Source organism: Equus przewalskii, chromosome 6 (assembly GCF_037783145.1).
Source record: "Equus przewalskii isolate Varuska chromosome 6, EquPr2, whole genome shotgun sequence".
Classification (NCBI taxonomy): Eukaryota; Metazoa; Chordata; class Mammalia; order Perissodactyla; family Equidae; genus Equus; species Equus przewalskii.
Genome location: NC_091836.1, coordinates 71,947,410 through 71,959,565, shown reverse-complemented (window position 1 = coordinate 71,959,565; position 12,156 = coordinate 71,947,410). Strand labels below are relative to the sequence as shown.

The 12,156-nt window shown below is 53.5% G+C and overlaps 1 protein-coding gene across 7 annotated transcripts; it reads left to right on the top strand.

The window, feature by feature from the left end:
• RHOG (ras homolog family member G) lies at window positions 1–12,146 on the top strand. 7 transcript variants are annotated; one of them, XM_070626085.1, is made up of 4 exons: window positions 91–154; window positions 1,374–1,419; window positions 10,501–10,537; window positions 10,904–12,146. In XM_070626085.1, exon 4 carries the CDS (start codon window positions 10,972–10,974, stop codon window positions 11,545–11,547), a length of 576 nt encoding a protein of 191 aa, XP_070482186.1. In that variant the 5' UTR covers window positions 91–154; window positions 1,374–1,419; window positions 10,501–10,537; window positions 10,904–10,971; the 3' UTR covers window positions 11,548–12,146. The 7 variants fall into 7 exon arrangements, with proteins under 7 accessions (XP_070482187.1, XP_070482181.1, XP_070482184.1 ...); XM_070626080.1 differs by lacking the exon at window positions 10,501–10,537 and having other exon boundaries at window positions 32–154; XM_070626083.1 differs by lacking the exon at window positions 10,501–10,537 and having other exon boundaries at window positions 88–154; window positions 1,374–1,487.
• Window positions 12,147–12,156: the final 10 nt, after the last annotated feature.

Sequence of the window (12,156 nt, the reverse complement as noted above, 5' to 3'; positions counted from 1 at the left end):
TTCCTGGTCGGGCCCCGCCCCGGCCCGCCCCCGCGCCCCGCCCCGGCCGCCGGCCCGCCCCCCCCACTTCCTCCGGCCTCCCGCTCTCACTTCCTTCTCGAGCCCCGAGCCGCTGCCGCCGCCCCCAGCTCCCCCGCGGCGGGGAGGGCACCAGGTGAGGCCCGGCGCGGGCGAACGGGCTGGGGGTCCGCGGGAGGGGAGCCCCGCCGGTCCGGGACTGGGCGCGGGCGCGGGCCCGGGAAGTTTGCTGGCGGGAGGCCGCGGGCGGGAGCTTCTCTGCTCCCTCCAAGTTGGGCGGGCGCGGCCGGCCGGGCGGGGCGGGGACCCGGCCACTGCGAGCGGGGCGGCTCGGTGAGGGTGCGTTCCTGTACCCAGGGCGGCTGTACCGGCTCCCGGGAGCCGCAAGGGACCCCTGAGATCGGAGGGTCTCCCACTCCGAGCGAAAAGCCTCTGAAGTGGAAGAGCTCAGAGCTGGGAGATGGGACTCAGAGGTGGGGTGCCCTCGGAAGTTGTGGGGGGGCATACCGAAGTGTGTGGGGGGGACGGGGCCTCTGGCTGGAGAAGGCGCCCCCCTGCTCCGGCAGTTGTGACACTTGTGGGGCTGAGAGGGGGGCGGCGTCTGTAGCCTCTGAAGCCTAGACTACAGATAAAGCTCCCTCCCTGGAAGATCGATGCCAGTCCCGACCCGCGCGAGCAGGCTGCAGCCGAGGGTCCTCTGCGCTGCGGAGGAGGGCGGGGAGTCCCGCCGACCCCAGTCCTTCTCTCTGTATATCTGTTTTTCTGAGGCCCAACCTCTCCATCCCTGGAACCAAACAACAGGTATTTAGTGAGCAAACATCCGCTGTGCCTAACCGACCGGTGCCTGGCCTTGCTCTTTTGGGGGTAAACTGAGGAAGGAAAGGGCCCGGTCTTGTCCTGTGACTGGAAGAAGAAGGACTCTTATTCAGAGGTACTGTTAGTCCCTGACAAGATGGCATCGCTGAGAACAGGACTACTTTCAGGAGATGGAGAGCGGCCGGGCCCTGGTCTTGGGAAATGATTGGAAGCCATCTCCTAGTCTTTTACACCCTAACCCTACGCCACCCCTCTTAGTCCCTGAATTCTATACATTCTCATTCTGTCTGCCTCCATTCCTTCAAACTCTATCCACAAACCCTCCATCACCCTCTTTCTTGCATCTTCTTCAGTTTTTTTTATCCCAAACACAGTCATGCCTAGGCCCTGACCTCTCACTTACCCTGCCGCTCTGGCCATCTCTGTGTCCCCTCAGCTGCCCTCCTCCCTTCCTTGCCCAGCTTCTGGCTCCCGCACACGTATCCACCCTCCTGCTTCTTCCGTCTCCCCTCATTCCTCTCTGTCTCCTTCTCTTTCAGCCACTTATCTCCAGCTTTGGGGTCAGGATCTGCTGTAGAAGACTTGGTGAGTTTGAGAGCCTTTTCAAACGTCCCTAGCCAGGAGAGACAGGCTGCAACTTCCCAGTGATAGAGGTGATTAAAGGGCTGGAAAACCTCTCTATATGTGTATGCCCGTGCAAGTGTCTGTGTCTACATCTTTATCTCTTGGAGACAAAATAACTGCCCTCAGCCTTGAGAGGGCCCAGAGCAGGGGAAGCTAGCAGAATGAAGGGAACCTGCAGCGGGTGAGCTTGTGGTTAGGCAGGAGGAAGCAGTCTGTAGCAGTCAGGGTAGAGTGACATAGGAATAAGACTGGTGAGAGAGGCCATGGGAAATCAAAATCACCCAGACGCTGGGGTGCTTGATCAAGAGACCAGGCCTGGAGCCCGGGGGACAGCCTGAAGGTCCCTGACTCCAGTGCTTACTGGTTCCAGCAATGCCTGGTGGGAAGAATGGGACCAGGTCAGTTCGATGTGATGGAAGAAAAGGGAGGGAGCAAAGGCAGGATTCTGGAGGGAAGACTATAGCTGGTCAAACTTCAGTCTTAACTGTTTTAGTTCCAATTCAGGAAAAGAAGAGGGGTGGGAGGCAAAGCTGTCTTCCCCCTCTTCCTGCTGCCTTCCAGGGACTGCCCAGACTGGGTACCCACGTGTCATGGGCTGCATTATGGCCTTGGTGACCAGGAAGCCCTCTGGAGTCTGCTGACCCCTCTGCCTCAGGCATCCTTAATATTCCCCCTCGCACCTAGGACCCTACTCCCTCTCTTACAAGAATTTCTCCTCAGTCTAACTGCAGCCCAGACTATCTCTGTGAGCTCTTGTTGTCCCTATTCTAGAGCGTCTTCAAGCCTTTCGGATGCATGCTGAGAGGTCCTGCTTCTCTCTACCTAGAAAAAAGAGAAGTGGAGGGGAGCAAGTGCTACTTTTTTTGGGATTCCCAAGCACAGCTAGATTTAAGGGCTATCCATGATCCCCATTCTGTCCTCTTCCCTTCTCATAGTTGTCCCGCTCCCACGAATTGTCCCTTCTTCCAGTCCTGTCCTGGACCCACCTGTCTCTCCTACTCTTGTTTCTGGCAGGTGTAGGGGGCTGGGTCCCAGGAGGAAATCCCAGGGACCTGCAAAAAATCCCAGCTCCGGGAAGGATGTGCATGCAGGGCACATTCCCAGCATCCCAGCTCAGTAAAAAACCACCCAAGAGTACTGGCTCCCTGCCTGCCAAACCAGTACTTATTTTAGGATTCTGTATAACTGAGCAATCCATAGGGCTCTGAGGGTGAAGATAGGATGGATAAGACGAGTTCTCCCAGGCAAGATCTGGCCCCACTGGAGGTTTGAGCTAATTGCAAGTCATTGCTGGAAAAATATGACTAGGGTGGGAGGGATCTAAATGGGAAAATATCATGGGGGGTTGTGGGGGTGGGGGGGGCATGCAACCTAGGAGGCTGCCTGTTGAGCTCTTGACTAAAGAAATATGGTCAAGGTCATGATATGAAAAGTGGCTGATATGAGATTGTCACAGATCCTGGCTGGGAATCTAGGATGTGGAGAGTTGTTTCTGGATGTTACGTCAGATGAGGTGGCTGGTGTGAACTTTTAGGGGGTCACAAGCAGGAAGATACGAGAGGTCGTGGTTATAGTGAGACAGTTGAAAAGATATTAGAATGGTGGTAGCTGAGGAACTGGAAAGGAAATAGGGGCCTGGGCCCAGACTGAAGACCCCTACCTCCATACACAGTGTAGACCCATTAATGGTGAGGCTTGTAGAGGTCTATGAGGAGGGAAACCAAAGACAAAGCCTGGGCCACCTCCCTAGAACAGATTGGTTTTCCTGTCCAGGGTCCAGCTTCCTCTTTTGTCCTCATCTCATGGGGGGAGGGCATCTCCCCAGGAGATAGAGGCTAGAGGAGGAGCTCCTCAGCTGCGGCAGGCCCAGCATGGCTGGCTGTCCAGTAATGGCAGTTCTAAATCATGGACCCCGCAGTATGGGTTAAAGCACGAGAGCCTGAGAACTTAGAAGCAAAAAGGGCTCAGATGTCAACCTGACCCCTTTGACCCATTTCCTGAAGGGTTGAACCATGGTAAGGTCATCCTGAATGAAGTCGTAAAAATAATGGGTCCATTCCTAGGCCAGAGTGTAACAATCCTCACTTTCTCTTCTTTGTGGAAGGCTGGAGGTTAGGAAACCCAGGTCCTTGTCCTGGATTTGCTCCCAACTCCCTGTATAACCCCAGTCAACTTGGTGTCAGCTTGACTCGGCTTCAGCATTAGGAGTTGCCTGTCAATACCCTCACAGAACACAGAGAAGACTGAGAGCTCTGACTCTCTTTCCGCCAAGAGGCTCCTCGTGGCAGTGCCCCAACTCTGGGCCCTCCTGTTTCAGGCCAGCCTTGATCCGACAAGTATCACAGTAGTCTCTAAGTATCTGTCCAGGGATGGGAACTGTGGCCCCTTTCCCCAAAGCACAAAGATTATTACAGGTTGAGAGATAAGAGGGCAGAGAGTGTTAGGGATTTTGCAAGATGGGGGAGCACCCTGTGCCCTGCTCCAGCTCTGCCCCACTGACAGTGGAAAATAAATGCCGGAGTTTCCTCCCTCATGTTTTTTTCCCTTGTGGAAACCCCCTCAGGCCTGGGGCGGGGCTGAAGGGCCAGGGCGCCCCTGGGTCTCTCTGAGGGTATTTTCAGGTGGGGGAGGCAGGACTGGGAGGATGGCACTTCTGTACAGCCTCGTGTGAAATGAGCAAAGGCAAAGGAAGTGCCACTTCACAGGCCTTTCATGGGGCCCTGGGACTGCGAGCTGCTGCTAGGCGGGAGGAAGCAAGTGTTCAGCCTTCCTCTGTGCTGCCTGGTGGGGGAGGGGGCAGCCTCCTTAGCTCCCCCAGCCAGAGCTGCCCTTGGTGGAGCCCCCGTGGTGCTGGGATGGTGAGAGGAGAAGAAGGGAACTGGGTCTTCGTGAAAGGGGCCCAGCCCCCCACAGCCTTCCCAGCTGCAACTGTCTTGTTTCCTCCTCCTCTCCAGCCCCTAGTGGGTAGAGTCAACTCTCTCTCTGGCTCTTATCCTACCTGCTGCAGTGTAGGATCCTTTGCAGCGGCTGAACTGGGGAGAATGGGAAGAGCTGTAGAGTTCCCCAGCATGGATTTTTTTTTAAGGCTGGGAACTAGGCTCTCTTGGGTTTTGTCCCTGCAGATGGGGAAAAGGGGAAGAAAGAGAGAGACTCAGCCCTTGGCCTGGTCCCAGCCCCACACTGACCTCATGTCTCCCCCAGCTTCCTCCTCCCAACCCAGCTGCAGCCAGCTGCAGCCCCTTTGAGCCTCTACACATCACCTCTCCTCCTCCCCTCCCTTCAAAACAAGCAAACAAACAGACTTGCAGAGCTGCTAAAGCCCTTTCACCTCATCCTTCAACAAGGGTCTTCAAATGTTCCAGTCCTTTGCCTTATCAGGACCACTTTTCCTACCCATCTTCCTCATCACCTCTGGGCTAGCTATGCCTGCTTCACCCCTCACTCTTCCAGTTAAGGACAGGGCTATCTAGCCTGTGTTACCCTAACTTGTGCCCCTTGGGGAGGAGGAAGTTGGTTGCCCTCGTCTTGTGTCTCCTGGGCATAGAGGCTCTTCCTTGTTCCCAGAGTCAAAGTCTGTGAATTGACGGGGGAGGAGATGTGCGTCAGTCTGCAGCTCTTGCTCAGTCCTGTGCTGGGCTTCTGGAAGTAAGCAGAAGGACAGACTTCCCTCCTCATGAGGCATCTAATTAGTTCAGCACAATGAACAGAACAGACAGTGCTGGGGAAGGCAGGGCAGGAGAATGGGTTTCTGTGGTGTCCTGGAGAAGGTGGGAAACAGATCTGGGCCCTGAAGGACCTGAAGTGGCCAGCAGAATTCCAGGAAGAGGAACTCTCACGTGCAAAGACATGAAGGACAACTGAGTTCATTCAGCAGCCTAGGTAGACAGGTCAGCCAGGACCTTGCCCTCTTGGCCCTGTCAGCCTAGTGACAAGAGATAAGATTCAGATCAACCTCCAAGTGTGCAAAATGGAATGTGTCTGAGAGAGAAAAAGGGACCAGAACTTGGATGGAATAAGTCACCTGTGACTTGGGTGATTTGCCAAAACTTTCCTGGAGGAGCTGGTGGTGGTGCTTGGCTCTGGAGGACCAAGGATGGGGGGGGTCCCTTGAGGCAGTTGGAGCCTTGTGAGCTGTTGAGTGGGGGTTAGAGGATGGAAGAGGGGAAGAAATGCTGGATTCCATGGGGACAGTGAATGTTGCTGCTTGGTGTGTTTTAGGGAAGGGAATGTGGAGGCTGCTTGTAGAGGATCAGGGTGATATGGCCAGAGCACAGGATCGGGAGTTTCAGAGTGGGCTGCAGAAGGGAAGCCCCCTGTCATGGAGGCAGGTTAGAAGGCTGTAGTCAGTTCCCATTGCCTCCACACTCCCCATCTCTGAGGGCCTGTTCCTCCCCTCCCCCACTCCCAGTTGGGACACTTCCCCTGCCATAACGGCCACAGAGATCTGGCAATCAAGCAATCCACTGCTTCCTTTCCCTCCCCCATTCTGGGTCTTCTTGGGCCACACCCCAAGAACAGGCCCCACTGGGTATAAGTTGGGCTCCAGGGACCACATGCAGAGAGGGTTACCCCCCATGAGCTGTGCTCCAATGGGCTGTGCTCCCTGCCAGAGCCGGGCAAGCTGGCACTAGGAAGAGAGATTTTTGCCTATCCCAGTTAAAGCTTTTGGCTGCCATTGCTGTCCAGAGAGATTCAGCATTGCAGTGTTGGCTGCAAGGGTGTTAGTCCACTTCTGGGCTTTTGAGGCATCTGTCCAGATCTCAGTAACAGGGGCAGAAGTAAGCAGATCAGAAGACAGTGTTTGCACACTCCTATGTGCCCAGTCCTGGACTCAGCTTTTCTATGGGGGAGTCAAGAGCAGCTCAAACTCCAGTGTTGGGGGGCATCCACAAGCTGGGAAACTTATGTATGACTATTGGAGAAGGAGAATCACACGGAACCAAAGAAGGGGCGGCCATGCTATGGAAGTTCAAAGAAAGGAGAATTCAGTGGCCTCTTGGGACTGTGAGCCTTAAGCTAGGCCTTGAGGAGTCAGGAAGATAGGAGAGGGGAAAGGGAATGGCAGCAGACGGAAGAACAAGAGTAAAAGTTCAGAAGCAAGAATGATCCTGTCTTGTTTACAGAGGACAGTGAAGACCCCTCTGGAGCAGGGAGCTGGGAACTCACATTTGCAAAGTCCACATATACTGCATATTATCACATTTAATCCTTATAACAACCTTGTAAGCTTGGTACTATTACTTAAGTCATAAGTGGCAGAACTAGGGTTTAAACCCAGGTTTATCTGACTCCAAAACCCCTACCAAATTATGAAGAACTCTGAACATCAAGATGAGGGACCAGGCATGATCTGAATCAAGTTAGGAATAAAAAGCCAGAACAAGTCATACAGATCTGCAGACATTAATTTATTTACTAAACAAAAGTTCTTTAAAAAGAAAAGTCAGGGCCGGCCCGGTAGCATAGTGGTTAAGTTCACATGCTCCACTTCGGCAGCCCAGGATTCACAGGTTCGGATCCCAGGCGTGGACCTACACACCACTCATCAAGCCATGCTGTGGTGGTGTCCCACAAACAAAATGGAGGAAGATTGGCACAGATGTTAGCTCAGCGAGAATCTTCCTTAAGCAAAAAGAGGAACATCAGCAATGAATGTTAGCTCAGGGCCAATCTTCCTCACACACACACACGAAAAAGTCACTGAATGAATAAGTCATAATTGATCCCCAACCCCAGGTAGGCCATTCGCCTTGTTTGGCCCCCTGCAGCATTGACTGTCTCTTCTTCCTGTGTGGCACAGGTTAGACACTACCTTTGAGGATGTGCCCTCCTTAAATGAGCTGTGGGAACTTATGTGACCCAGTTGAGGCCATAGGATTTCAGAGAAAAGAGTTGTCCTGGGAGGGAGGATAACGGTCTGAACTAGAGCTGAAGAGAGAGAATTGGGCTGAAGCCACTACTCAGACACCTGCACGCTTAGTGCTTCCTGCCTCTTGGGATGAAAGGTTTTGCTCTTGTCACCTCCTATGTGCACAGCACTTCCCAATTCACAAAGCACATTCATTCCTATGCTTGGGATCCTCGCTGCTGCCCTTTAAGGTAGGGAGGGCAAGTATTATCACTCGTACAGAGGAAGAAACTGAGGCTCCAGGAAGAGAAGTGTCTCACTAGCTCAAGGTTACAAGGTCAGCTGGTAAGGGGTAACTTGGAGGCTGTGCCACACATTGAGGAAAACACAGGACTTTGAATTGCAAAACTGGGGTTTGTGGCCTGACTCCCATACTAACTAGCTGTGTGACTTTGGGTTACTTTAACTGCTCTGAGTTTGTTTCCTCAGCAGTAAACAGGAATAGTATCACTAGGTTGTTATAAGAATCAAATAACCTAATACCATGTGATCGATAAAGTGTTGTACCTTGTGAAGGCTTATTATCCAGGGGCAAGGTCAGCAGGTGAACCCAAGAGGTCAGATTCAGGGATCTGGTGCTCTTGGCCCTATGCCACACTGCCTCTGCCCTGCTTGTTTCTGGACACCACCTCACTCATGATCCTTTTCCGGTGTCAGTGCCTGTTCCCTTACCAGCCCAGACGGAAGCCACCCTCTCCCTCCCTGCTCCTTTGAGGGCTGATTTACTGATTGCTCGTTGATAACCCCTCCCTAGAGAGCTGCCTGGAGCCGCTGTACTTCCAGTCTCTTGGGCCTTGTGACTGCTGGCCAGAGTTCCCTCCTCGCCTTCCTGCCTGGGCCAGCCCAGTGCTGGGCTCTTGGAGGACGAGTTCCCACTCCCCTGCTCTGTGTGGAATTGAAGATTTACAGGCCTAACTGTTCTGCTCTCGAAATACCGGGGCCTCCCAGATAATCCAGTGGATATAAGTAATGGCACTAACTCACCCAAGATGCTGTCTCCTTTCCCCAAGGAAGGAGCCACAGAATTCTGAGAAGATGAATGTGCCCTAAATTGCCCCCATGTGCCCAGGCCTTATGCATCTGCTGACTGACTCAGCCTTCCCACCTCACCCCCACCCTATGCTCCTGGGGGCCTTTCTTACCCCTATCAGCCTATCCCCTGCTCCCAGGGCTCTTAATGTCTCATTTCATCCACCTAGTGCCCTTATCTCAGGCATTTTTCTCTCCATTTCATGGATTGGGAAACTGAGGCCCAGAGAGGGTAAATGCCTCATGCATTTACCTCATGCTTGGTTGCAGTGAGTCAGCAGCCGAGAGAGCTGGGGCTGGTTAGGTCTAGAGCTTAGGTTAGGGGCTAGAGCTTAGGTTAGGTCTCTTGACTTCCAGTCTGAAGTTCCCTCCACTGCCCTAGAGGGTCCTTATGTCCTCCCCAGACCCATTCCCCAGGCTCTCTATCCTCTTTACTGAGGTTGAACACACACACTTATTCATGCAAATAAGATGGAAATATTTTTAATATGAACCAGAGAAGGCAACCTCATAGGGTGAAACTGTTTCCTTCTCAGCTGGTCCCAGGGAAAGCTGGGGCCAGGGAGGGAGGTGAACCCAAGCCCTGGGTCCTGTGCAGATCCCACACCACCAAAGTGCCTTTTCCACTTCCCACCAGGTGATTCCCCCCAACTTTGATTTTTGAGGCTTTTGAACCAACAAATGAGAGGTCAGGCTCGGGGTAAGAGGTTCTCAGACCAGGGTGCAGCCTTGCAGTATATAAAGTAAAATGGAGAAAACAGGCCAGTGGTGGTGGTGCTTGGGTAGAGCAAGGGATACTTAGAGATCTGGATGTGTCTAAAACAGGGATGTTGCCTCCCAGGGAGCAGGGACCTGGTTGTGGGAGAGAGTCAGGGAAAGGAAGTCACATACTGGCCAGCAAAATGTCCCCCATAGCTGAGAGGAAGTAGCCAATGAGAAGAGGACCTTTGCCACAGCAGTATAAATAATCACAGGGTTTCCGGAAGCTCTGTTCTGTTCCAGAACTCAGAAGAGCACTTCTTTACCCCGAGGACCTGTGAGCTGCAGAAGGGACCAGGATAATGGCTGGAGCTGGGACTCCTCTCGTACTCACCCCACTAGTAATTACAGCAGCCCGTTCATTGGGCACTTCCTGTGTGCCACGCCTCATGGCAAACACTTCCTGTACATTAGCTCATTTCATACTCTGAGCAATTCTGACACAGTCAGCAAGATGATCCCACGGTACAGATGAGAAAATTGAGGCTCAGGAAACTTAAATATGTTGCCCAAGATCATACATGACTAGTTGGTGAAGCTGTGACTAGCATCCCTGGCCAGTCTGACTACGGCATGTGTTCTCAGCAACTGTGCTTTAAGGGCACTGTGTTCTCTATGCAAGAGTCTGGAAGCCCCTGAAATTCTTCAGGGGCATATACCATAGTCTCAGGAAAGGGACCATTAAGAGGAGAATCAAGTTTTTGTCTTACTCTTCTGTTCATCCCTCTTGGCTGGGCTTGGAGGATCTAACTCACCCCACCAAGGGCTTTGAGGGAAGATGCTGACATCTGAGAGCCACAGCCTCTGCCCGCTTCATCAGTACATACTCAGATTCCAGGTCAAATCTCAGCCCTGGCTCCTCCATTATTCCCCTGTACTGAGTTGTCAGCCTGGGTATGTGTGGCTAGATAGGGTTTATTTTGCTTGCAGGAATGATGGGGTGAGCTCTCCCTCCTTTTCCCTAAGGCACCCTGGACTGAGACAGGGCAGCCATCTAGAGAATTGTGCTCCTTGCTCAGCAGGTTTCTCAGGGCACCTTTTGGTTTAGACTCAGTAGCCAAGATGTCAGGTTTGGAGGTGAAACATCTGTGCACTGGCCTGGGTGGGTCCTGAGTTGGGAGAGGTTCCACCCAGGGCTGCATCTGAGTGACCCGGGACAGCTGCCATGTGCCAGAAACTCTCTCCAGTCTCCTCAGGGGGAGGTGACCATATGTGTTAGAGGATCTGGTAGATCCCTACGCTTGTGCACCCTCCATTTGTGTCTGTATGGCCTGGAGAAGAAATAAAAGTAGCTAATACTTCATGAATGCTTATTATGACCAGACACTGTTCTAAATGCTTTACAGGTATTAACTTATATAATCCTCACAACAACCAAATGAGGTAGGTATTATTTTGTCCTCATTTTACAGATAATAAAACAGGCATAGAGCGGTTAAGTAATTTGTTCAGGGTCACACTGCTAGGAAATAGCAGAATCAGGATTTGACCTTAGTTGGTCTTGGCACCAGAAGTTATGTGCTTCACATAACGTAGTACACATTATAGTGCCAGCCTCGTTAGATCTGAGCATCTTTGCTTGGTCTCGCTCTCTCTCATTGTGTATCTGTCTCCCTGAGGACTGATGGAATTGCAGGATGGTGTCAGGTTAAGAAAACAGGAGCTGGTTTCCCTCAGTAGGCCCCCATCCTTTCTTCCCCATGGGTAGAGGCCTCCCTAACCACAAGTGTCCCTCTCATCTTTCCATAGGTCACTGCATCCAGAGGGGCCCGGAACAGGGAGGAGGCATTGCCTCCACTGCAGCAGCTGCACCCACGATGCAGAGCATCAAGTGTGTGGTGGTGGGCGATGGGGCTGTGGGCAAGACGTGCCTGCTCATCTGCTACACGACTAATGCCTTCCCCAAGGAATACATCCCCACAGTGTTCGACAATTACAGCGCCCAGAGTGCAGTGGACGGGCGCACAGTGAACCTGAACCTGTGGGACACAGCGGGCCAGGAGGAGTACGACCGCCTCCGCACACTCTCCTACCCTCAGACCAACGTCTTTGTCATCTGTTTCTCCATTGCCAGTCCGCCCTCCTATGAGAATGTGCGGCACAAGTGGCATCCAGAGGTATGCCACCACTGCCCCGACGTTCCCATCCTCCTGGTGGGCACCAAGAAGGACCTGAGAGCCCAGCCTGACACCCTCCGGCGCCTCAAGGAGCAGGGCCAGGCACCCATCACACCGCAGCAGGGCCAGGCACTGGCCAAGCAGATCCATGCTGTGCGCTACCTCGAGTGCTCGGCTCTGCAGCAGGACGGCGTCAAAGAAGTGTTTGCTGAGGCCGTCCGGGCCGTGCTCAACCCTACGCCAGTCAAGCGTGGGCGGTCCTGTGTCCTCTTGTGACCCTGGCACTCAGCTTGGAGGCTGCCCCTGCCCCCCCACCAGTTGTGCCTTGGCGCCTTGTCTGCCCCCAGCTGTGCCTTAAGGACTAATTCTGGCACCCCTTGCCAGGGGGCTCTCTGAATGCCTTTTTCTCTGAATGCCTATTCCTCCTTAAGGAGGCCCACAGGGAAAGGGGCTTTGGGTCCTGCTCCACTCTGCTTGGGAAACCCAGGTATTCTCGAGAGCTCACCCAGGCCAAGGTTGGACCCCTCCCCAAGATGCCAACCCAGTGCCCCCTCCCCATTTCCCCCTACTGACCAGTTGATCCAGCTTTCCACACAAATGTTGCTGCCTATTGTGGTGCCTTCTCTCAGGTTAGGAGCTCTCAGCCGTCCCTAACCTCTCCCTTGCTGCTCCTCAAATTGCTCCCCCCTCCATGCTCTCTCCCTTCCCCAAAGAAGGAGCCACAGAATCCTGAGAAGAATGAATGTGCCCTAACCTACCCCCATGTGCCCAGGCCTTATGCATCCGCTGACTGACTCAGCCCCTAACCCCCAACTCGGGCTCCTGGGGGCCTTTCCTACCCCCATCAGCATCAATAAAACCTCCTGTCTCCAGTGGCCCCGGCTC

Coding starts and splice junctions, on each gene's coding strand:
- RHOG (XM_070626086.1), top strand. CDS start 10,972: ATGCAGAGCATCAAGTGTGTGGTGGTGGGCGATGGGGCTGTGGGCAAG.